The sequence below is a fragment of the Oncorhynchus masou genome, chromosome 24 (genome assembly GCF_036934945.1).
Source record: "Oncorhynchus masou masou isolate Uvic2021 chromosome 24, UVic_Omas_1.1, whole genome shotgun sequence".
Classification (NCBI taxonomy): Eukaryota; Metazoa; Chordata; class Actinopteri; order Salmoniformes; family Salmonidae; genus Oncorhynchus; species Oncorhynchus masou.
This window is the reverse complement of record NC_088235.1, coordinates 77,602,475-77,624,570: the sequence shown is the minus strand read 5'-3', so window position 1 is coordinate 77,624,570 and position 22,096 is coordinate 77,602,475. Positions and strand designations below refer to the sequence as shown.

The 22,096-nt window shown below is 42.8% G+C and overlaps 1 protein-coding gene and 1 pseudogene across 1 annotated transcript; one reads left to right on the top strand and one right to left on the bottom strand.

The window, feature by feature from the left end:
• Window positions 1–1,677: 1,677 nt before the first annotated feature.
• LOC135511454 (serine/threonine-protein kinase NIM1-like) lies at window positions 1,678–6,619 on the bottom strand (annotated as a pseudogene).
• A 2,523-nt stretch (window positions 6,620–9,142) lies between these two features.
• LOC135511707 (DNA polymerase epsilon subunit 4-like) lies at window positions 9,143–14,271 on the top strand. Its single transcript, XM_064933181.1, has 4 exons — window positions 9,143–9,527; window positions 13,353–13,437; window positions 13,740–13,781; window positions 13,980–14,271. Exons 1-4 carry the CDS (start codon window positions 9,183–9,185, stop codon window positions 13,994–13,996), a joined length of 489 nt encoding a protein of 162 aa, XP_064789253.1. The 5' UTR covers window positions 9,143–9,182; the 3' UTR covers window positions 13,997–14,271.
• The last annotated feature ends 7,825 nt before the right edge of the window (window positions 14,272–22,096 follow it).

The following is a 22,096-nucleotide window of genomic DNA, read 5'->3' as shown; positions in this document are numbered from 1 at the left end:
TGTGTGATTAAGTGTGTACCAAGTTCCCCTTTGATATGTATTATCTCTGTCTATTCATTTTGACATATCTTCTGCACAGGTGCTTTCAACACTTCATTATAATATTCAGGAGAGGGAACTGTTGAACTGTAGAAAGAATAATTTGTTTTTCATTGAGGGACAATGAATTCAAGTAGAAACCACATTGACTCAGCTAAGACACAAAGCAACCCAGAACCTTAGCATGTCAAACAGACCATTCCCAAAGATTACATGGGATGATGGATATGATTAGTTATTCCTTATCATAATGCTCCAGTCAGAAAATATCTATTGGTGGTCTTTCAATTTGATGTATTAGCTTGCACTCTTGAAGACAAAAGGATATAGTCAAAGCCATTTTTAGACCTATTGAGCATAGCATAAAAAATGATAAATTCTAAGGGTTCGGGTCAAGTCAGGACTCCACTTTGGCACTAGCTTGGGGTAATTTGATAGTTTGTCTCTCCATCATTTGTTCACATGCTTGCCTTAACAGGATAAAGGCAAGATTGGGGTTCATCTCATTATTTCAAAATGTACTGCATTGTCACACTGCCAATTAATGGAGAAACATGACAGGTGCAGGTGCAAACTTGTAGAACCTACGCACAAGAATTTGAGAAAAGTGAAAGTGTTGACAGCTTCTATCACTGCTTAGAGCACAGAGGTTAGTAATACTCTCATGGGAAATTAGTGTTGAGTAAGAGAAGAGGAGAGTTAGAGAAACTGCTAATATTTATACAAACTAATGGACTTGATTTTTATGAGAGCGTAAGTTGGTCTCAAGGCCAGAGCTGGCCCCACCAGTTCTGGCTGGATGCCAGCTTCCATGCGGGATGCCCGCACCAGAGCAAATGCAGGACGCCCGCACCAGAGCCGCCACCGTAAAGAGGGCCCACCCGGACCCTCCCCTTGAGAGTCAGGTTTTGCGGCCGGAGTCCACACAGCTGTCCATCGTTGCCTCTGATTGGGAACCATACTTAGGTACCCTTTTTCCCACCTGTGTTGTGGGAGGTTGACTTTCTTTATGGCACTTAGCCTTAAGCTTCACGGTTTTGGTTTGTAGTGTGTATTGTTTTGTTCGGCGTCTTCTTTCTTTATTAAAGAACATGTATGCTCACCACGCTGCACCTTGGTCCTCTCCTTTGAACAGCCGTGACATTTCTCTTGAGCATGAATGTGCACCCCCAATTGCAAATATGTGAACGAAGTATATCAGTAAAGCATTTATAAAATTATTCTACATATTTAGCTACATAAGCAATGTGTTACTGCAGTTTAATTGCATGATATCAAAGTAAAGACATTAATTTTTAGACAAAACATTGCCCTTCCAAGCCATTGAATAGCCCAAAATTAAGATCTGTGCATGTGCTCTACTATGTACAAGAAATCTGTTTTACACATTTTAGAATGTTGTGAATAGCACATTATATAATTTACAAGTATATAAACTGAAGATTATATTTGTTATATTTACATGAACTTTTAAGTGTTTAAGGATAAAAAAGTATTGTAGACCTAAGTATTGCAATGAAAATATCAGAGCATGGGCCCACACTTGGTGCCAGACTCCCATACAATTCATATCTGGACCAAGCACTTTTCCTGTATCACAACAAAGAAAAATTAGCCATGCCCTTGCACAACCCCGGTTATATTTTGATGAAGCACTGGACTAAGTAGGCTTGGAAGATAGTGCTATTAATCCTTTGCGTCAGTCTGCCTCTTGCTGTAAGCCTATTGAACAGAACATAGGCCTATTGAGTAAAGTGACGGTCACAATAAGCTGAAGTCAATTACTGTAGCCTTGTTAGTCCATAAGCCTCAATAGAATTAATGGACTGTACATTACAAACCAGATCCTGTAATCTTAACCACTGTTTCTTTCCATCACAGATTTCTGAGGCATACTGAAATGTAATGAATAATGTGAGCACAAGATGGTGGTATTTATCTACCTATCCTCTGTACTATGATGAATAAGCAACAGCAGATCCCTGAGAGAGTGGTGTGTGTGTGTGTGAGAGCGTGTGAGAATATGCACATGTCTGCACGGGTGCGGGTGTGTTTGTGTCTTGTCTATGGAGCACCACTGGTCTCTGAGATATTGCTAACTGGTCCCTCATATAGTTATCTGAGAACTTCAGTTCTCAAATGTTCGATTTCAATGTAAGTGGTCCTCCAAAAGTTTTTGTTTTAATCCTAAGAGAAGATCCATAACTTGCCAGTCCATGGTACAAAAACTGTTACGAAACCCTGGTCTATAGCATAACACAGACATTAGTAGGGTTGTGCTTGACCATAAAAGCAGTGGCGTCCATCTCTTGGTAGCGACAAAGTCCTTAGGGTAGAGGCCTGCATATCCCACATCTTCCACGGACCTCCTCTTCTGGATGTGGTGAAGGAGGATACGGTAGGTCCCCGTCAGGGGGCTGCAATTGTCTGTACAGGTGTTGCTCTGCAGATGGACCGCCATGATGCCGAGGCCAGAAAAGGCCAACTTCACCTCCTGCTCCTCCACACACAGGACCTGGGTGACCATGAAGTAGAGGAGGATGCCCAATGCCCAGATGTCCACGCAACGACCCATGTAGCCTTTCTCTTTGAAGAGCTCTGGAGCGGTGTAGGATGTGGAACCACAGAATTTGGTGAGGACCTCGGTTGGACCAGTCACTATGCTGAAGCCAAGGTCTCCCACCTTGATGCAGTAGCTGGTGGTATAGAAGACATTCTCTGCTTTCGTGTCTCAGTGGACAATGTTGTCGTCGTGCTAGAATGATAACAAAAAGGGGTGGGATGGGGGTGTGTTGGTTGGATGTTGCTACAAAATTAAGATGAATCAGAGGGGTTGGGTTAAATGCGGAAGAGACATTTCAGTTGAATGCATTTCAGTTGTGCAACTGACTAGGTATCCCCCTTTCTCTTTGCCTCTCTAAATCAAGCAAGCAAGAAAGAGTACAATCATTGGATACTCACTGGTAAGTCATGACTGTACACATAAATGATGCATTGATGAGAAAGTTACTCACACAATCCTCAAGCAGCCCTAATCATGGAGTGGAATTGACATCTGTGCGTGTCGACTGTTCAAAGCTTTCAATGGGCATAGCTCACCATGTGTTTGATGGCTGAGGTGATCTGGGCAAAGATGAGCTTGGTCTCCAGGTCAGACAAATGGCCACCAGTTGGCGATACGTGAGTAGAGATCCCCTCCACCACCATACTCCATCACCAGGTGCAGGAACTTGGTGGTCTCTATCACCTCGTAATGCCCATTTTGCTACATTTTCCGAAGTGGTATCAGTTGTAGACTGCTCAACTCTCATTCTTGCTACTCTATCAGTCAGACTTGACGAATGAATGAACAAAATAACCATTTAACTAACTATTGAAAGGATGACAAACTAATAAACGCTAGCCCTCCTTACCTTAATTCAAGGTATGAAACCCCCAATCTAACATTGCCGCACCCCATTTCCTCCCTTCGTAGAAGGAGATCCTTCGGCCCAGTATAAGGTCGTTGACCACCCTTCGGTCTAGGGTCAGTTCTGGTATAATAGGAAGGGCTGGAAAGACTTTGGGTGAATTGTTCACCGATTCTCACTCGTCTCACTTGTCCTTGAGTCCGAAAGGCACAAAAAAAATAAAAAAAATAATCAAAATTATAGGTGACATTTTATACTTAAACCCCATTTTTTGTGGTATCCAATTGGTAGTTACAGTCTTGTCCCATCGCTGAAACTCCCATACGGACTTGTGAGAGGCGAAGGTCGAGAGCCATGCGTCCCCGGAAACACGACCCTGCCAAGCCGCACTGCTCGCCTAACCCCGAAGCCAGCCGCATCAATATGTTGGAGGAAACACCGTTCAGCAGGCGCCCAAAGTCAGCTCGCAGGCGCCCAAAGTCAGCTCGCAGGCGCCCAAAGTCAGCTCGCAGGCGCCCAAAGTCAGCTCGCAGGCGCCCAAAGTCAGCTCGCAGGCGCCCAAAGTCAGCTCGCAGGCGCCCAAAGTCAGCTCGCAGGCGCCCGATCTGCCACAAGAAGTCGTTAGAGTACGATGGGACAAGGAAATCCCGGCTGGCCAAACCCTCCCCTAACCTGGATGACGCTGGGCCAATTGTACGCCACCTCATGGGTCTCCATGTCCCGGTCACTGACACAACCTGGGATCGAACTTGGGTCTGTATTGACACCTCAAGCACTGCGATGGAGTGCCTTAGACCACTATACCACTCTGGAGGCCCAAGAGGTCAGATTTTAATTTGGATGAGATTCACTGTGTTCGATAGCACGGACTCTGATTTGGGACAAGGGTAATAGAACTACATTGTTAATCCATTTCAACCTGGTTGCCATCTTCCATGGAATCTCCAGTTGGCTGTATTATTCACATACACCGAACAAAAATATAAACGCAACATAACAATCCATCCACTTGACAGGTGTGGCATATCAATAAGCTGATTAAACAGCATGATCATTATACAGGTGCACCTTGTGCTGGGAACAATAAAAGGCCACTCTAAAATGTGCGTTTTTGTCACAAAACACAATGCCACAGATGTCTCAAGTTTTGAGGGAACGTGCAATTGGCATGCTGACTGCAGGACTGTACACCAGAGCTGTTGCCAGAGAATTTAATGTTAATTTCTCTACCATAAGCCGACTCCAATGTTGTTTTAGAGAATTTGGCAATACGTCCAATCGACCTCACAACTGCAGACCACATGTATGGCGACGTGTGGGCAAGCGGTTTGTTGACGTCAATGTTGAAAACAGATTGCCCCATGGTGGAGGTCAGGTTATGGTATGGGCAGGCATAAGCTACAGGCAAATTGAATGCACAGAGATAACATGAGGCCCCGGAGGGGGTCGGGAGACACTGTGGTCACATCCAACAATACCCCTGGACAGTGCCAAACAGGCAGGATATAGCCAAAGCACAGCCCCCATACCACTAGAAGGATATCTTCAACCACCAACTTACCATCCTCAGACAAGGCTGAGTATAGCCCACAAAGATCTCCGCCACGGCACAACTCAAGGGGGGGTGCCAACCTGGCCAGGAAGATCACATCAGTGACTCAAACCACTCAACTGACGCACCCCTATATACAGATCCTTGGTCCCATGTCACAAGAATCTGTACATAATTCCTGTAAGCTGAAAATGTCTATTATTCCATGGCCTGCATTCTCCCCAGACGTCACCCATTGAGAGTGTTTGGAATGCTCTGGATCGACGTGTACGACAGCATATTCTAGTTCCCAGCAATATCCAACAACTTCGCACAGCCATTGAAGAAGAGTGGGAGAACATTCCACAGGCCACAATCAAATGCCTGATCAACTCTATGCAAAGGAGATGTGCCGCATTACATGAGACAAATGGTGGTTATACCAGTTACTGACTGGTTTTCTGATCCACGCCCCTACCTTTAAAAAAATATATATGTGACCAACAGATGCATAATATCTGTATTCCCAGACTTGTGAAATCCATATATTAGCACCGAATGAGTGTAGATGAAGAGTAGGAAACAGTTTAAAGGATGATTTTTAAGCCTTTAGACAGTTGAGACACGGATTGTGTGTGTATGTGTGCCATTCAGATGGTGAATGGGCAAGACAAAATATTTAAGTGCCTTTGAACGAGAAATGGTAGTAGGTGCCAGGCGCATTGGTTTGTGTCAAGAACTGCAACGGTGCTGGGTTTTTCAAGCTCAGCAGTTTCCCCTTTGTATCAAGAATGGTCCACCGCCCAAAGGACATCCAGCCAACTCGACACAACTGTGGGAAGCATTGGAGTCAACATGAGCCAGCATCCTTGTGGAACTCTTTCGACATCTTGTAGAGTCCATGCCCCCAACGAATTGAGGCTGTTCTGAGGCTGCAACTCAAGTGGGGGAATGCAACTAAATATTAGGAAGGTGTTCTTAATGTTTTGTACACTCAGTTTATATTAGGCAGGCAGCACCTTTGCTATCATGTGCAGAACTAGGTAATGAGACCAGAAATAAGATGCTCTGCTCTGACCTCATCGGACTTTCTGGCCTATCCCTCAATTAAATAAAACATGAATCAAACTGAATCAAAATAAATAAATGGCCTGTTTGACCATTTAAGTATTTCATGCTAATTTGATATCCATGCCATCCTAGTACATTGCTCTGGTAAGAGAAATTAAATGTTAAAATATGATGGAAGTGCATCCCATTGTTCTGTAATGTATAACCAATGTAGCCTTCAGACAATACACTTGAAAAGACTTATGTCATGAGGGCCTAAGAGAAGCCTTTTTTGTTGAGAAGCCTTTTTGTCCTAGACTTGGCACTCCGGTACCGCTTGCCATGCGGTAGTAGAGAGAACAGACTATGACTAGGGTGGCTGGGGTCTTTGACAATTTTTAGGGCCTTCCTCTGACACCGCCTGGTGGAAAGGTCCTGGATGGCAGGCAATTTTGCCCCAGTGATGTAGTGCCTTGCGGTCAGAGTCCGAGCAGTTGCCGTACCAGGCAGTGAGGCAACCAGTAAGGATGCCCTCGATGTTGCAGCTGTAGAACCTCCAGTCTGCCAAGTCATAGGCTAATTTGTCCATCGGACTGCTAGATGGTGAAGCGTGATTCATCACTCCAGAGAAAGTGTTTCCACTAGTCCAGAGTCCAAGCTTTACACCAATACTGCTCGGCCATGGAAACCCATTTCATTAAGCTCGCAACTAACAGTTCTTGTGCTGACGTTGCTTCCGGAGGCAGTTTGGAACTTGGTAGTGAGTGTTGCAACCGAGGACAGACAATTTTTATGTGATACGTGCTTCAGCACTCCCGTTCTGTGAGCTTGTTTTGCCTACCACTTCAAGGCTGAGCCTTTGTCACTCCTAGATGTTTCCACTTCACAATAACAACACTTACAGTTGTTCAGGGCAGCTCTAGCAGGGCAGAAATTTGACCAACTGACTTTTTGGAATGGTGGCATCCTATGACAGTGTCACGTTGAAAGTCACTAAGCTCTTCAGTAAGGCCATTCTACTGCTAATGTTTTTCTATGGAGATTGCTCAATTTTATACACCTGTCAGCAACGGGTGTGGCTGAAAAAGCCTAATCCACTCATTTGAAGAGTTGTCTACATACTTTTGTATATACAGTGCATTCAGCAAGTATTGAGACCCCTTGACTTTTTCCACATTTTGTTATGTTACTGCCTTATTCTAAAATTGATGAAATTGTTGCTGTTTTTTCCTCAACCTACCCCATAATGACAAAGCAAAAAAACATTTTAAAAAAACATTTAAAAATGTTTTCAAATGTGTTCAAATAAAAATTACAACTGAAATATCACATTTACATAAGTATCAGACCTTTTACTCAGTACTTTGTTGAAGCACCTTTAGCAGTGATTACAGACAAGTTTTTTTGTGGGATGATGCTACAAGCTTGGCACACTACTTTGAGAGTTTCTCCCATTTTTCTCTGCAGATCCTCTCAAGCTCTGTCAGGCTTGATGGGGAATGTTGCAGCACAGCTATTTCAGGTCTCTCCAGAGATAATCGATTGGGTTCAAGTCCAGGCTCTGGCTGGGCCCCTCAAGGACATTCAGAGACTTGTCCCAAAGCCACTCCTGTGTTGTCTTGGCTGTGTGCTTAGGATCATTGTCCTGTTGGAAGGTGAACCTTCGCCCCAAGGATCTCTCTGTACTTTTCTCCGTTCATCTTTCCCTCGATCCTGACTGGTCTCCCAGTCCATGCCACTGAAAAACATCCCCACAGCATGATGCTGCCACCACCATGTTTCACCGTACGGATGGTGCCCGGTTTCCTCCAGACGTGATGCTTGCCATTCAGGCCAAAGAGTTCAATCTTGAATTCATCAGAGTATCTTGTTACTCATTCTCTGAGAGTCTTTAGGTGCCTTTTGGGCAACTCAAAGCGGGCTGTCATGTGCCTATTGCTGATGAGTGGCATCCGTTTGGACACGCTATCATAAAGGCCTGATTGGTGGAGTGCTGCAGAGATGGTTGTTCTTCTGGAAGGTTCTCCCATCTCCACAGAGGAACTCTAGATCGCTGTCAAAGTAACCATCGGGTTCTTGGTCACATCCCTGACCAAAGCCCTTCTTCCCTGATTGCTCATTTTGGCTGGGCGACCAGCTCTAGGAAGTCTTGGTGGTTCCAGACTTCTTCCATTAAAGAATGATGGAGGCCAGTGTTAATGGGGACCTTCAAAGCTGCAGAAATACTTTGGTACCCTTCCCCATGTCTGTGCCTTGACACAATCCTGTCTCTGCACTCTACGGTCAGTTATTTTGACTTTATGGCTTGGTTTTTGCTCTGTCATGTACTGTGAACTGTGGGACTTTATATTGACAGGTGTGTGCCTTTCCAGATCATGTCCAATCATTTGAATTTGCAACAGGTGGACTCCAATCAAGTTGTAGAAACATAATTGATGATCAATGGAAACAGGATGCACATGAGCTCAATTTCGAGTCTCATTGCAAGCATCTGAATACTTAGGGAAAACCGGTATTTATTTATTTGATTTTTTATACGTTTGCAAAAATACAATAAAAACTGTTTTCACTTCGTCCTAATGAGGTATTGTATGCAGATTGCTTTGGATTCCTTATTTATTTAATCCATTTTAGAATAAGGCTGTAATGTAACAAAACGTGGAAAATGTCAAGGGGTCTGAATACTTTCCGAAGGCAGTGTCCCTTGGGCCTTATGGCTTAATTAGATACCGACATAGATAAAGCTGAACTAACAGCTATTTCACATAAATCTAATCTAGGCCTATTATCACTTAAACATTGAGCAATATTGAAAGGTGGGCCTATCAAATTCAATATGTATTACAGGTCTATCTACAAACAATTCGAACAATGAGTAATTGAACACATTTCTAATGTATTGGATGAGCAGTAATAGAGAGAGATGAAGATGTACATTTTATGTAACAAATATGATGAGGTTGTTCATTAGGGTCGTGATCTGTCATCTTTTCTTTTTAGCAGCCTCGCGGTTCTGTAGTCAATGTTTCACAACGTTTAGGAGCGCTGAGGAGTTGTGAACATTCACCAATGGCTTAAACCAAATATTTGTTTGGCCATGGTTCAAGCCAATCCTCACCTCATGAAGTCGGCCATTCCACCAATCACACACAATGAATAGTTGGCGGGAGTGGAAGGGGAGGAACATTCGAATGTATTATTCACTAATCAGAACTAGGCACGTTTTTGACAACTCGTTTGTGTACAAGATAATGGCGTCAACTGTTGCAGTGCCTGTCGCCCCTACAGTGTCGGACCCAGAGCGGTGTGAAGGCGAGGAAGAGTTACGGGGGCTCGAGGCTGAAGAAGAGAGTAACCAACATACTGGGCCCGTTGCAGCACCCTCCCAGAACCGTCTAGCGAAGTTACCGCTGTCCCGTATCAAGGCACTGATGAAAGCGGACCCAGACGTGTCCCTCGCTAGTCAAGAGTCTGTGTTTATCATTGCTAAAGCCACAGTAAGTTAAAAGTATTACGTTAGCTACCGCTAGCAGTATTAGTTTGTTTTCATATTTTGTAGCCTACATTCAAGGTGGGTTAAGTCATGTTGCTAGCCAGTTTATTTACATTTGTAATTTAGGAGATGGGATTATCCAGAGCAATATACCGGAACAATTAGGGTTAAGTGCCTTGCTCAAAGGCACATCGACTGATTGTTCGCCTAGTCGGCTTTGGGATTCAGCAACGCTCTAAACGGTTAGGGTACAGAGCCCCACAGTGAAGTGTCATAAAACCCAGCGGTCAAACAGGGAAATGGTTCCAATCGTTTTTCCACCATTCATTAAAAAAAAAAAAGTCACAATGCTTACTTACATTTTGTAGATTTAAAAATATATATATTTTCACTGCATCTTGAATAGCCTACACAGACGTTTCGGTTTTGCAGCCGCCTTCAGTGTGTAGGTGCAATTCTCTTTTAATTCAAAACAGCATTTGAACAACTGATGAGGAGCAGGTGCTTCTAATCAGGGTTGTCACTCATCTGCCAATCAGGGATGTGGCTTTCCTGGTCTACCTGTATTCAAGTTAGTCACAAAGAAATACAGAATTATAAGGTAAGGAAGCAGGCACGAAGGGCAATTCATGAATCAATTGACTTAGGTGTCTGCTCACTTGGTTACATTATATAAATTCATGAGATGGCTTACTGCAAAGGACATCAAGCTCAGCCGTTCATAAATATGTGGGACTGACTCATAAACGATATGCAAAATCTGGACAATGTTCTTGTATAAAGTATCACAGTTTATACAACGGGTGGGTCTCATCCTGAATGCTTCATTAGCTCATTGTTATGGATGTATCCAAATAAATGTCACGAGAAAACCGCTTAAACAAATGCAGCTACTTTGCTGTTATTCTGGCTGCACTGTTTGACATGACTCTAAGTTAGCTGTAGTGCAAATCAAATTGTATTGGTCACGTATACATTTAGCAGATGTTATTGCATCCTAGCTCCATTAATTCTGTAATATTTAACAATTATCAATAAAACACACATCTAAAAATAAATGAAGAATTATAAGAAATAAATATTAGGACGAGCAATGTCGGAGTGATATTGACTAAAATACCGTAGAATAGAATACAGTATATAAACTCAGAAAAAAAAGAAACGTCCTCTTACTGTCAACGGCGTTTATTTTCAGCAAACTTAACATGTGTAAATATTTGTATGAACATAACAAGATTCAACAACTGAGACATAAACTGAACAAGTTCCACAGACATGTGGCGAACAGAAATGGAATAATGTGACCCTGAACAAAGGGGGGGCCACCAGCTGCATTAAGTACTGCAGTGCATCTCCTCCTCATGGACTGCACCAGATTTGCCAGTTCTTGCTGTGAGGTGTTTCCCCACTCTTCCACCAAGGCACCTGCAAGATCCTGGACATTTCTGGGGGGAATGTCCCTGGCCCTCACCCTCCGATCCAACAGGTCCCAGACGTGCTCAATGGGATTGAGGTCCGGGCTCTTCGCTGGCCATGGCAGAACACTGACATTCCTGTCTTGCAGGAGATCACGCACAGAACGAGCAGTATGGCTGGTGACATTGTCATGCTGGAAGGTCATGTCAGGATGAGCCTGCAGGAAGGGTACCACACGAGGGAGGAGGATGTCTTCCCTGTAACGCTCAGCGTTGAGATTGCCTGCAATGACAACAAGCTCAGTCCGGTGATGCTGTTACACACCGCCCCAGACCATGACGGACCCTCCACCTCCAAATCGATCCCGCTCCAGAGTACAGGCCTCGGTGTAACGCTCGTTCCTTCGACGATAAACAGGAATCTGACCATAGCCCATGTTGAGACAAAACCACGACTCGTCAGTGAAGATCACTTTTTGCCAGTACTGTCTGGTCCAGCGATGGTGGGTTTGTGCCCATAGGTGACGTTGCCTGTGATGTCTGGTGAGGATCTGCCTTACAACATGCCTACAAGCCCTCAGTCCAGCCTCTCTCAGCCTATTGCAGACAGTCTGAGCACTGATGGAGGGATTGTGTGTTCCTGGTGTAACCCGGGCAGTTGTTGTTGTCATCCTGTACCTGTGTGATGTTCAGATGTACCGATCCTGTGCAGGTGTTGTTACACGTGGTCTGCCACTGCGAAGACGATCAGCTGTCCGTCCTGTCTCCCTGTAGTGCTGTCTTAGGCGTCTCACGGTACGGACATTGTAATCTATTGCCCTGGCCACATCTGCAGTCCTCATGCTTCCTTGCAGTATGCCTAAGGCACGTTCACGCAGATGAGCAGGGACCCTGGGCATCTTTATTTTGGTGTTTTTCAGAGTCAGTAGAAAGGCCTCTTTAGTGTCCTAAGTTTTCATAACTGTAACCTTAATTGCCTACCTTAATGATCGTTCCACAGGTACATGTTCATTAATGGTTTTATGATTCATTGAACAAGCATGGGAAATTGTGTTAAAAGTTATTTGGATTTTTACAAATAATTTTTGAAAGACCGAGTCCTGAAAAGGGGACGTTTCTTTTTTTTGCTGAGTTTGCATATGAAATGAGTAAAGCTGTGTGTAAACATTATTAAAGTGACCAGTGATTCTATGTATATAGGGCAGCAGGGTTGAACAACCGGGTGGTAGCCGACGAGTGTTGGCTATTTAACAGTCAGATGGCCTTGAGATATAAGCTGTTTTTCAGTCTCTCGGTCCCAGCTTTGATGCCCCTGTACTGACCTCGCCTTTGGGGGTGAACAGGCTGTGGCTCGGGTGGTTAATGTCCTTGATGATCTTTTTGACCTTCCTGTGACATCGGGTGCTGTAGGTGTACTGGAGGGCAGGCAATGTGCTACCGATGATGCGTTGGGCAGACCACCCAAGAATCTGGTGTTTGGATGATATATTTTCACAGTTTGCCTGCCTAACAACACCTGTGCCAATATATCCTCAAAACACTGGCCTCTCGGGCATGATCATAATACCCATGGAGCCTAGCGGTCAAACAGGCAAATGGTTCCAGTCGTTATTCCACCACTTAAAATAAGGAGGCTGCGCCCAACGGGCCCAGTTTGTTGGTTGTTCTCTTCTTCAGCCTCGTTCCCCCGTAACTCTTCCTCGCCTGACCACCGCTCTGGGTCCGACCCAGTAGGTGCCACATGGGCGACAGACACCAACAGTTGACGCCGGTTATCAAAACGTCACAGTAAGCCGACACAAGACACACAGCCCTTATTTGAAGTGTTTCTAAAAAATCCCCTATGGGAAAAATGAATGGTGGAAAAACTATTGGAACAATTTCCCTGTTTGACCGCTAGGTTTTATGGGTATTATGACTCATATTGTGGTACTCTATTCCAGATACAGAGTGAAGTTGGGGAGGATTTTAGGAAGGACCTACTTTATGTTCCTTGTAGTTCACTGGTCATCAACTGTTGAGCTACTTGGTGTGCAGGCTTTAGTTTCTACCCAGCACCAACACATCATTGCTGTAAAGGCAATATCTAGCTTAGCTACCTAAGATGACATATTTGTATTTTTTTTTAATTAAAAAAAAAACAACCTTTTATTTAACTAGGAAAGTCAGTTAAGAACAAATGTATTTACAATGACGGCCTAGGAACAGTGGGTTAACTGCCTTGTTCAGGGGCAGAACGACAGATTTGTTACATTGTCAGCTCGGGGATTCGATCTTGCAACCTTTCAGTTACTGGCCCAATGCTCTAACCACTAGGCTACCTGCCTCACATTCACGTTACTGTAGTCACAATGCACTTATGTTATATGTTACAGCGATGTTACTGACTGTATACTGAACTTCATGTGTTCCAGGAACTCTTTGTTGAAATGATTGCCAAAGATGCCCTGGTGTATGCCCATCAAGGGAAGAGGAAAACTTTGCAGAGGAAAGATTTAGGTTAGTAATGTCAAGCAGACATGATCATATAGTACACCAATCATACCATATGACTATTGCTACGTTTAATGGTCACCACCCCTGGTTTTGGAGAGCTACATGGCATGCCAGGCTTTAGTTCCATCCCTGTACTAAACACGTGTTAGGCCTAACTGATTTAACCAATCAAGGGCTTCGTGCTGTGCTAGAATAAAAGCCTGCACACCATGTAGCTTTACAGGGCCAGGATCGGGGGTCTTTTAGGCCAGCCTTTTGACTTTCGTTCTTCCAGCTATTGTGTTATTTGTTGTTTCTACTTACAGACAATGCAATAGAGACCGTAGATGAGTTTGCCTTTTTGGAAGGTAAGTTCCCTTCCAAGCATCCATCTTCACTAAAACTCTACCATATTTTATTCTTCGTCAGATTGATAATAGATTTTTTTGTAATTGAATATTCACACTGTGTTGCATTATCCCGAGTCATTGGCTGTAGTGAATCAGTGAATATAGGTTTGTGTAACCGGTTTGACAAGGTTTTATTGGTCTATGTTCTCTTTAAAGGCACTCTAGACGCCTAGACACACTCAGGAGACAGCAGGCAGTTCAAGAAGCAGAGGCATTCTTCATCATAAGGACAAGAGACATTTGGAAAACAGACTGACCTGTCTTACTTTTGAAGTGATATCGCTGAGTTGGTATTGGTCACAAGGACTTTCCTTCCTGGACATATATAAACTGTAAAGACATCAGTGATGTTCCTCCCTCAGTTAGTCTTGTATGCAAGGAGTCGGCCATTTTCTATTTGTAAATAATGTGAGATTATGTTGAAATAAATCATAGTGTATAAACCTGATCATTTATAGTTCTCATTTGTTTTCTCCAAAAGTTGTGCCAGAAATAAATCCATCCTCATTATTATACCATAGTGTCAACTGTTTAGGCAACAACTACACATTTTCCATTGTGAGGAAAATACAGTTGAGGTTGGAAGTTTACATACACCTTTCCAAATACATTTAAACGCAGTGTTATACAATTCCTGACATTGAATCCGAGTAAAAATTCCCTGTCTTAGGTCAGTTAGGATCACCACTTTATTTTAAGAATGTGAAAAGTCACAATAATGATAAGTTATTTCAGATTGTATTTGTTTCATCACATTCCCAGTGGGTCAGAAGTTTACCTACACTCAATTAGTATTTGGTAGCATTGCCTTTAAATTGTTTGACTTGGGTCAAATGTTTTGGGTTAACTTCCACAAGCTTCCCACAATAAGTTGGGTGAATTTTGGCCCATGCCTCCTGACAGAGCTGGTGTAACTGAGTCAGGTTTGTAGGCCTCCTTGCTCTCGCATGCCTTTTCAGTTCTGCCCACAACTTTTCTATGGGATTGAAGTCAGGGCTTTGTGATGACCACTCCAATACCTTGACTTTGTTGTCCTTAAGCCATTTTGCCACAACTTTGGAAGAATGCTTGGGGTCATTGTCCATTTGGAAGACCCATTTGTTACCAAGCTTTAACTTCCTGACTGATGTCTTGATGTTGTCTCAATATATCCACATAATTTTCCATCCTCATAATGCAATCTATTTTGTGAAGTGCACCAGTCCCTCTTGCAGCAATGCACCCCCACATAATGATGCTGCTACCCCTGTGCTTCATGGTTGGGATGGTGTTCTCTGGCTTGCAAGCCTCCCCATTTTTCCTCCAAACATAAACATGGTCATTATGGCGAAACAGTTCTATTTTTGTTTCATCAGACCAGAGGACATTTCTCCAAAACAGTACGATCTTTGTCCCCATGTCCAGTTGCATACCGTAGTCTGGCTTTTTTATGGCGGTTTTGGAGCCGTGGCTTCTTCCTTGCTGAGCGGACTTTCAGGTTATGTCGACATAGGACTCGTATTACTGTGGATATAGATACGTTTTTACCTGTTTCTTCCAGCATCTTTACAAGGTCCTTGCAGTTGTTCTGGGATTGATTTGCACTTTTCGCACCAAAGAACGTTCATCTCTATGAGACAGAATGCGTCTCCTTCCTGAGCGGTATGACGGCTGCATGGTCCCATGGTGTTTAATACTTGCGTAATATTGTTTGTACAGATGAACGTGGTACCTTCAGGCATTTAGAAATTGCACCCAAGGATGAACCAGACCTGTGGAGGTCTACAATATTTTTTAATGAGGTCTTTGCTGATTTCTTTTGATTTTTCCCATGATGTCAAGCAAGGAGGCACTGAATTTATTATCCATTAATTTGTGGAGTGGTTGAAAAACGAGTTTTAATGACTCCTACCTAAGTGTATGTAAACTTCTGACTTCAACTGTATGACTACATTTTAATAAGAAGGAAAGTACAAGACGTGAGAATCTATCCACCCAAAATAATGTAAAACCTCTAGCAGACACAATGCTTTACAGGGGGTCTAGCAAATTACCAGATTTATCTTTTGCAGACTTAAGGGTAAAGACTTCTGGCATATTATTTCCAAACGTCTATTTTTCTGTCTGTAAGCACGTAGCGTAGAGACTATATTTGGATATACCATTATATCCTGTTTTATTGAAACAGCAAAACAAACATCAGCCCAGTGAGAGGGACTTGATGATAAAAAAGCATAATATGAGCTTATCTTAATATTATAATGGCTTACACCAGGACAGACGCACATGCTGGGGAAAGTGGCTGTGCTGGTGGTCTGCTGCTATGGCGAATAAAATGTATCTGGAGGAAATCAAGGCTAGACTAAAAATACAATTGTGTATGTACTCCTTGTGCATTCCTGAATAGATTCAGGTTTAGTGTATCAACAGAATAATGATTTTTTTTTTTGTACATTTTTAACCCATCTCCGATGATATTACTGCAGAACATTATATAATCCATTCCCACTTTTTTATGATGAATTTATTTCTAACTTTTCATTAACCATATATCAAATCTAACTTGGTAACTTTTCAGTATTTCTGAGATTCAGTCATTGACATTTATTTATTTCCTACCACCTTTTGGCACCAGTCAATTTGGGGGGATCACTTATTATCTACAGCTGTAGGATCTTAATTTGATGTAGGATCTTAACTCTGTTGTTGCTGAGAATTTTCATGATTTACATAAATTTACTGAAAACTCCTACTCATACTAAATCACAATTTATATTAAAATTGCATTTTTTTTAAATCCCCTTTTTCTCCCCAATTGGTATTAGTTACTCATCGCTGCAACTCCCGTACGGAGTCGGGAGAGGCGAAGGTCGAGGGCCATGCGTCCTCCGAAACACAACCCAACCAAGCCGCACTGCTTTTTGACACAATGCACATCCAACCCGGAAGACACATTTTATTTGTCACATGTGCCAAATACAACAGGTGTACAGTGAAATGCTTACTTACTAGCCCTTAACCAACAGTTTAAAAAAAGTAAGCGATAAGACTAACAAATAATTAAAGAGCAGCAGTAAATAACAATAGCGGGGCTACCGGTACAGAGTCAACGTGCTGGGGCCCTGGTGTTGAGGTAATATGTACATGTAGGTAGAGTTATTAAAGTGACTATGCATCGATAATAACCTTAGAGTAGCAGCAGCGTAGAAGAGGGGGGGGGGGGGCAATGCAAATAGTCTGGGTAGCCATTTGATTAGCTGTTCAGGAGTCTTATGGCTTGGGGGTAGAAGCTATTTAGAAGCCTCATAGACCAAGACTTGGTGCTCCGGTACTGCTTGCCTTGCGGTAGCAAAGAAAACAGTCTATGACTAGGGTGGCTGGAGTCTTTGAACATTTTTAGGGCCTTCCTCTGACACCGCCTGGTATAGAGATCCTGGATGGCAGGAAGCTTGGCCCCGGTGATATACTGGGCCGTATGCACTACCCTCTGTAGTGCCTTGCGGTCTGAGGCTGAGCATTTGCTGTACCAGGCAGTGATGCAATCTCACCAATTTGTAAGTCGCTCTGGATAAGAGCGTCTGCTAAATGACTTAAATGTAAATGTTGCAGCTGTAAAACCTTTTGAGGATCTGAGGACCCATGCCAAATCTTTTCAGTCTCCTGAGGGGGAACAGGTTTTGTTGTGCCCTCTTCACAACTGTCTTGGTGTGCTTGGACCATGTTAGTTTGTTGGTGATGTGGACACCAAGGAACTTGAAGCTCTCAACCTGCTCTCCTCTACAGCCCTGTCGATGAGAATGTGGGCGTGCTCGGTCCTCCTTTTCCTGTAGTCGACAATCATCTCCTTTGTCTTGATCACGTTGAGGGAGATGTTGTTGTCCTTGCACCACACGGTCAGGTCTCTAACCTCCCTATAGGCGGTCTTATCGTTGTCGGAGAGCAGGCCTACTACTGTTGTCATCAGCAAACTTAATGATGGTGTTGGAGTCGTGCCTTGCCGTGCAGTCATGAGTGAACAGGGAGTACAGGAGGGGACTGAGCAATCACCCCTGAGGGGCACCAGTGTTGAGATTCAGTGTGGTGGATGTGTTGTTACCTACCCTTACCACCTGGGGCAGGCCCGTCAGGATGTCCTGGATCCATTTGCAGAGGGAGGTGTTTAGTCCCAGGGTCCTTAGCTTAGTGATGAGCTTTGTCTGGCCCTGCGGCTTTGTGAATGTTGACCTGTTTAAATGTCTTACATCGGCTGTGGAGAGCGTATTCACAGTCGTCCAGAACAGCTGATGCTCTCATGCATGTTTCAGTGTTACCTGCCTCGAAGCAAGCATAGAAGTTATTTAGCTCGCCTGGTAGGCTCGTGTCACTGGGCAGATCTCAGCTGTGCTTCCCTTTGTAGTCTGTAATAGTTTGCAAGCCCTGCCACATCCGATGAGCGTCGCAGCCGGTGTAGTATGATTCGATCTTAGTCCTGTATTGACGCTTTGCCTGTGTGATGGCTTGTCGGAGGGAATAGCAGGATTTCTTATAAGCTTCCGAGTTAGAGTCCCGCTCGTTGAAAGCGGCAGCTCTACCCATTAGCTCAGTGCGAATGTTGCCTGTAATCCATGGCTTCTGATTGGGGTATGTACGTACAGTACCTGTGGGGATGACGTCCTTGATGCACTTATTGTTAAAGCCAGTGACTGATGTTGTGTACTCTTCAATGCCATTCAATGCCAACATATTCCAGTCTATGCTAGCAAAACAGTCCTATAGTTTAGCATCTGCTTCATCTGACCACTTTTTTTTTATAGACTGAGTCACTGGTGCTTCCTGCTTTAATTTTAGCTTGTAAGCAGGAATCAGGTCAGATTTGCCAAATGGAGGGCGAAGGAGAGCTTTGTATCAGTCTCTGTGTGTGGAGTAAAGGTGGTCTAGAATGTTTTTTTCTGATTACATATTTTAACGTGCTAATAGAAATGAGGTAAAACTGATTTAAGTATCCCTGCATTAAAGTCCCCGGCCACTAGGAGTGCCACCTGGATGAGCATTTTCATGTTTGCTTATGGTGGTATACAGCTCATTGAGTGTGGTTTTAGTGCCAGCATCGGTCTGTGGTACGGTATGTAGACAGCTACGAAAAATACAGAAACTCTGTAGGTAGATAGTGGGGTCTACAGTTTATCATGAGATACTCTAAATCAGGCGAGCAAAACCTTGCACCAGCTGTTTACATATGCATAGGCCCCCGCCCAGTATCTTACCAGAGGCTGCTATTATCTTACTTTTGGCCAGCTAATAGCCTAACGACTGATCAAGCAAAATCATGGACTAAATGTTCAAATCCTGTTGCTGCAGGATTATTTTTGCTTATTGGTCAAATTAAGATCCCACCCCTGTACCTTCTCAAATGGCAATTTTGTTTTTCTTTTGCAGCTTTTGTTATACACATCCATTTCCCCTAAATTAAAAATAAAACACCCATTTTGGAAAAGTGTTCAGTTCCCTAACTCTAAGCACAGTTAAGACCATGTTTTGCAATGATTTGAAATAATTCCTTTTGTGTGTTTAACCAAACATGTTCTGGTTTAGTTTTACGGTGTATATAAATAAACAAAGCTGTGTGAACCACATATGTTAGTTTGAGGACTGCCTGCAAAGTTTGTCTACTCCCACCAGAAGAATGCTAGGCAGCATAGAACATGCCAGGGTTTTTTCTGGATCAAAATGGGGCTTAGGTGGTGGGCGTGGCCAATGATACGGTCATTGACGGAACATTTGAGGCCCCCCTGTTGGCTGCAGTGTCAAACTTTAGCTGTTTTAAAGCTAATTTGCTGCAATTCTACAAAATGTGATGTGTTTGAGATAATGTTGCAGTTTGAAAGCTACATTTCCTGCAATTCTACACTTTGCCATGGGTCTGAGAGAAAATATGCAGTTTTAAAGATGATATCCTGCAATTATAGACATTTTGCTATGGCTGATATTATGAGTGACTCAAACATCATAGCAAAATCACTGGGGGCTACATGCCATGTCAAAAATACTCCTAATTGCATAATTATTTTACATTTTAGATTTTCTCTACTTTTATATCTGGTTTAAGTCATTTTAAATTTGCACTATGCAGAAATCACCCTGCAATTTCCTGGTTGCTAAAACTCTAATTTGCCTGATTTCAGTTTGTGACAAAATAAGCTAGTATAGTGTAGAAAATTATTGGACCATCTAAACTGCTGTGAAATATATTTTTCATAACCAAAAATATTGTTTCAGCTGTTTGAGGCTGGTCTACTAAACCGAAAGTAAAAGACGCAAAAACAAAACTTAAGAACGGGAAGCATAGAAATAGTGCACATAGAGCATATCTACCGCTTCTTAGACTAGCTTCCAAGAAGAATTATAGATTTATAACTCACCATTCTATGTGAAATTGGTTGTGTGGCCAAAAAAGCTACTTAAGCTATTTAAGTTTATACTAAATGTTTTCCCACCCTGATTGCATTTTTTTTTTTTTTTTTACTGTTTGGACATGGGCAGTCCGATAAAACACTTGGGTGCGGCCCGCCCAAGTCTTTGGGCTATAATAAAATCTAATCACTACATGTTGCATGGATGGACTTAATTTTATTTTGACAGTAAATGAAGACATTCTATTAAGAATCGCTCTCATGTAAAGTAAGTATAGTTCCACCAAGCCTTTTGTCAAGATCAGAACATTCAAGCAATCATTATGTACCCCTGAAGAAACTTTGTTTATACCCATTAAATTACTGTATATGCACAACTTAATTTTTATAAGTTTACTATTCCATTAGTCGGCACCGGCAAATTTTTTTTGAGGGGTGTGTGTCAACTCATGCTTTTTACAAGAACAGAAAATGAACTGGGGACCACCTGTAATTTAGTGTATAAAGCTGAGAAGTATTCACTTTTCAATCTTCATGAAGTTGTAGAGTAGACAATGGCCCATGATGGCTATAATCACCCATCCACTCAGAACATTCCAGATAGTACATACCAAATGTTATGTGCTTGATAAATGATACATCTCAAAATTTGACACATTTGCTCCCTGAACCCTAACCTAACACTTTGGGCTAAGCTGCCCCGGCCTGTACCACAGGTATAGTTAGCTTTGCCCTACAACATCCCCAGAACATACCTATCCCTCCTCTGGCTCTCTACCTCCTCAAAGAGGAACACCGATTTAGTCGATGATTTACAGTCACTAGTTTTTTTTGACCTTTTTGTTTGAAAGTTTGTGCCTAGTATACTTTTACAGTGATCTCTTAATCGCCCCAAAGATATGCCGGAAATGTGTTTGGCTCAGGAGCAGACTGAAGTCAAGGGGAAGGTATGTTTTTGCAGCTGAAAGATTCCAGCTTGATTTCTTAAGGGTTGAATTCTTGCACGCTGCCCCCCTCTCCCCTCCCTACCTCACAGACTGCATATTTTTAATTCCAGGTCTCAGGTATGCACAGTCAGATAGTATGGATTACACTGGCCATGTCGTCTAATAAAGGCCACTACCTAAAGCCTTGCATTCAGCAGAGATTTACCCTGTATTCATTTACCATGTGTTTTACCACATTGTCTGTTCATGGATGTTGCAACTCTCCAGGTGTTCCGCCATTGTACTATAACATAAGTAGTAGCTACTGCTGTAAAATACAAACAAGATATGGTGAAGTGACTCTTCTCAATAGTAGTTAATAGCTAAACACTTCCTTGTTGTCACTGGAAGCATTTCTTCTAAGGTACATTAAACAGCGGGTAATCAGTCTCGTCATTAAATACAAAGGTTATTTGTGTTTTCCTGTCCATTGTTTTTCAGACAAGGGTTATTTAATTTGTGTCGTAACGTAGCTTTCTTTTATGTAAAAAAAATATTTTCATAGCATTACTTCCACTTTTTTTCAACCATGTTAATATCATTGAATACCAAAGGCATTAGAGAATGTGCTGTAATTCTGTACAAGTAGTTTCATTGCTTGGTTAGAAGGGTGGTTTTTGACTGGGGGAGAATCAGCTGGGTTCTAATGACACTCAACCTGCCACAGCAAACAGTCATTACCCAAAACCACACTCTGGGTCAGTCAATCCTCGACTGCCAACCAGTGTTGACTTTGCATCCATTTCCTCCAATAACGTAGGCCATTTTATATTTGACATTTTGTATTTAGTTATAGTACTGAATTTGGGGACTTGTCAGACACTCTGTTCAGAAACGCAAGTAAGAAACACACTTACAAACTACTCCTACACTTTGGATGCCATCGTGCTTAGCCACATGCATTACACTTCTGACACCA

Bases quoted from the DNA above. Each gene is read 5' to 3' on its own strand.
- LOC135511707 (XM_064933181.1), top strand. From the start codon at position 9,183: ATGAATAGTTGGCGGGAGTGGAAGGGGAGGAACATTCGAATGTATTAT. The intron at 9,528-13,352 runs GTAAGTTAAAAG...CATGTGTTCCAG, and splicing joins TTATCATTGCTAAAGCCACA to GAACTCTTTGTTGAAATGAT. The intron at 13,438-13,739 runs GTTAGTAATGTC...TTCTACTTACAG, and splicing joins TTTGCAGAGGAAAGATTTAG to ACAATGCAATAGAGACCGTA.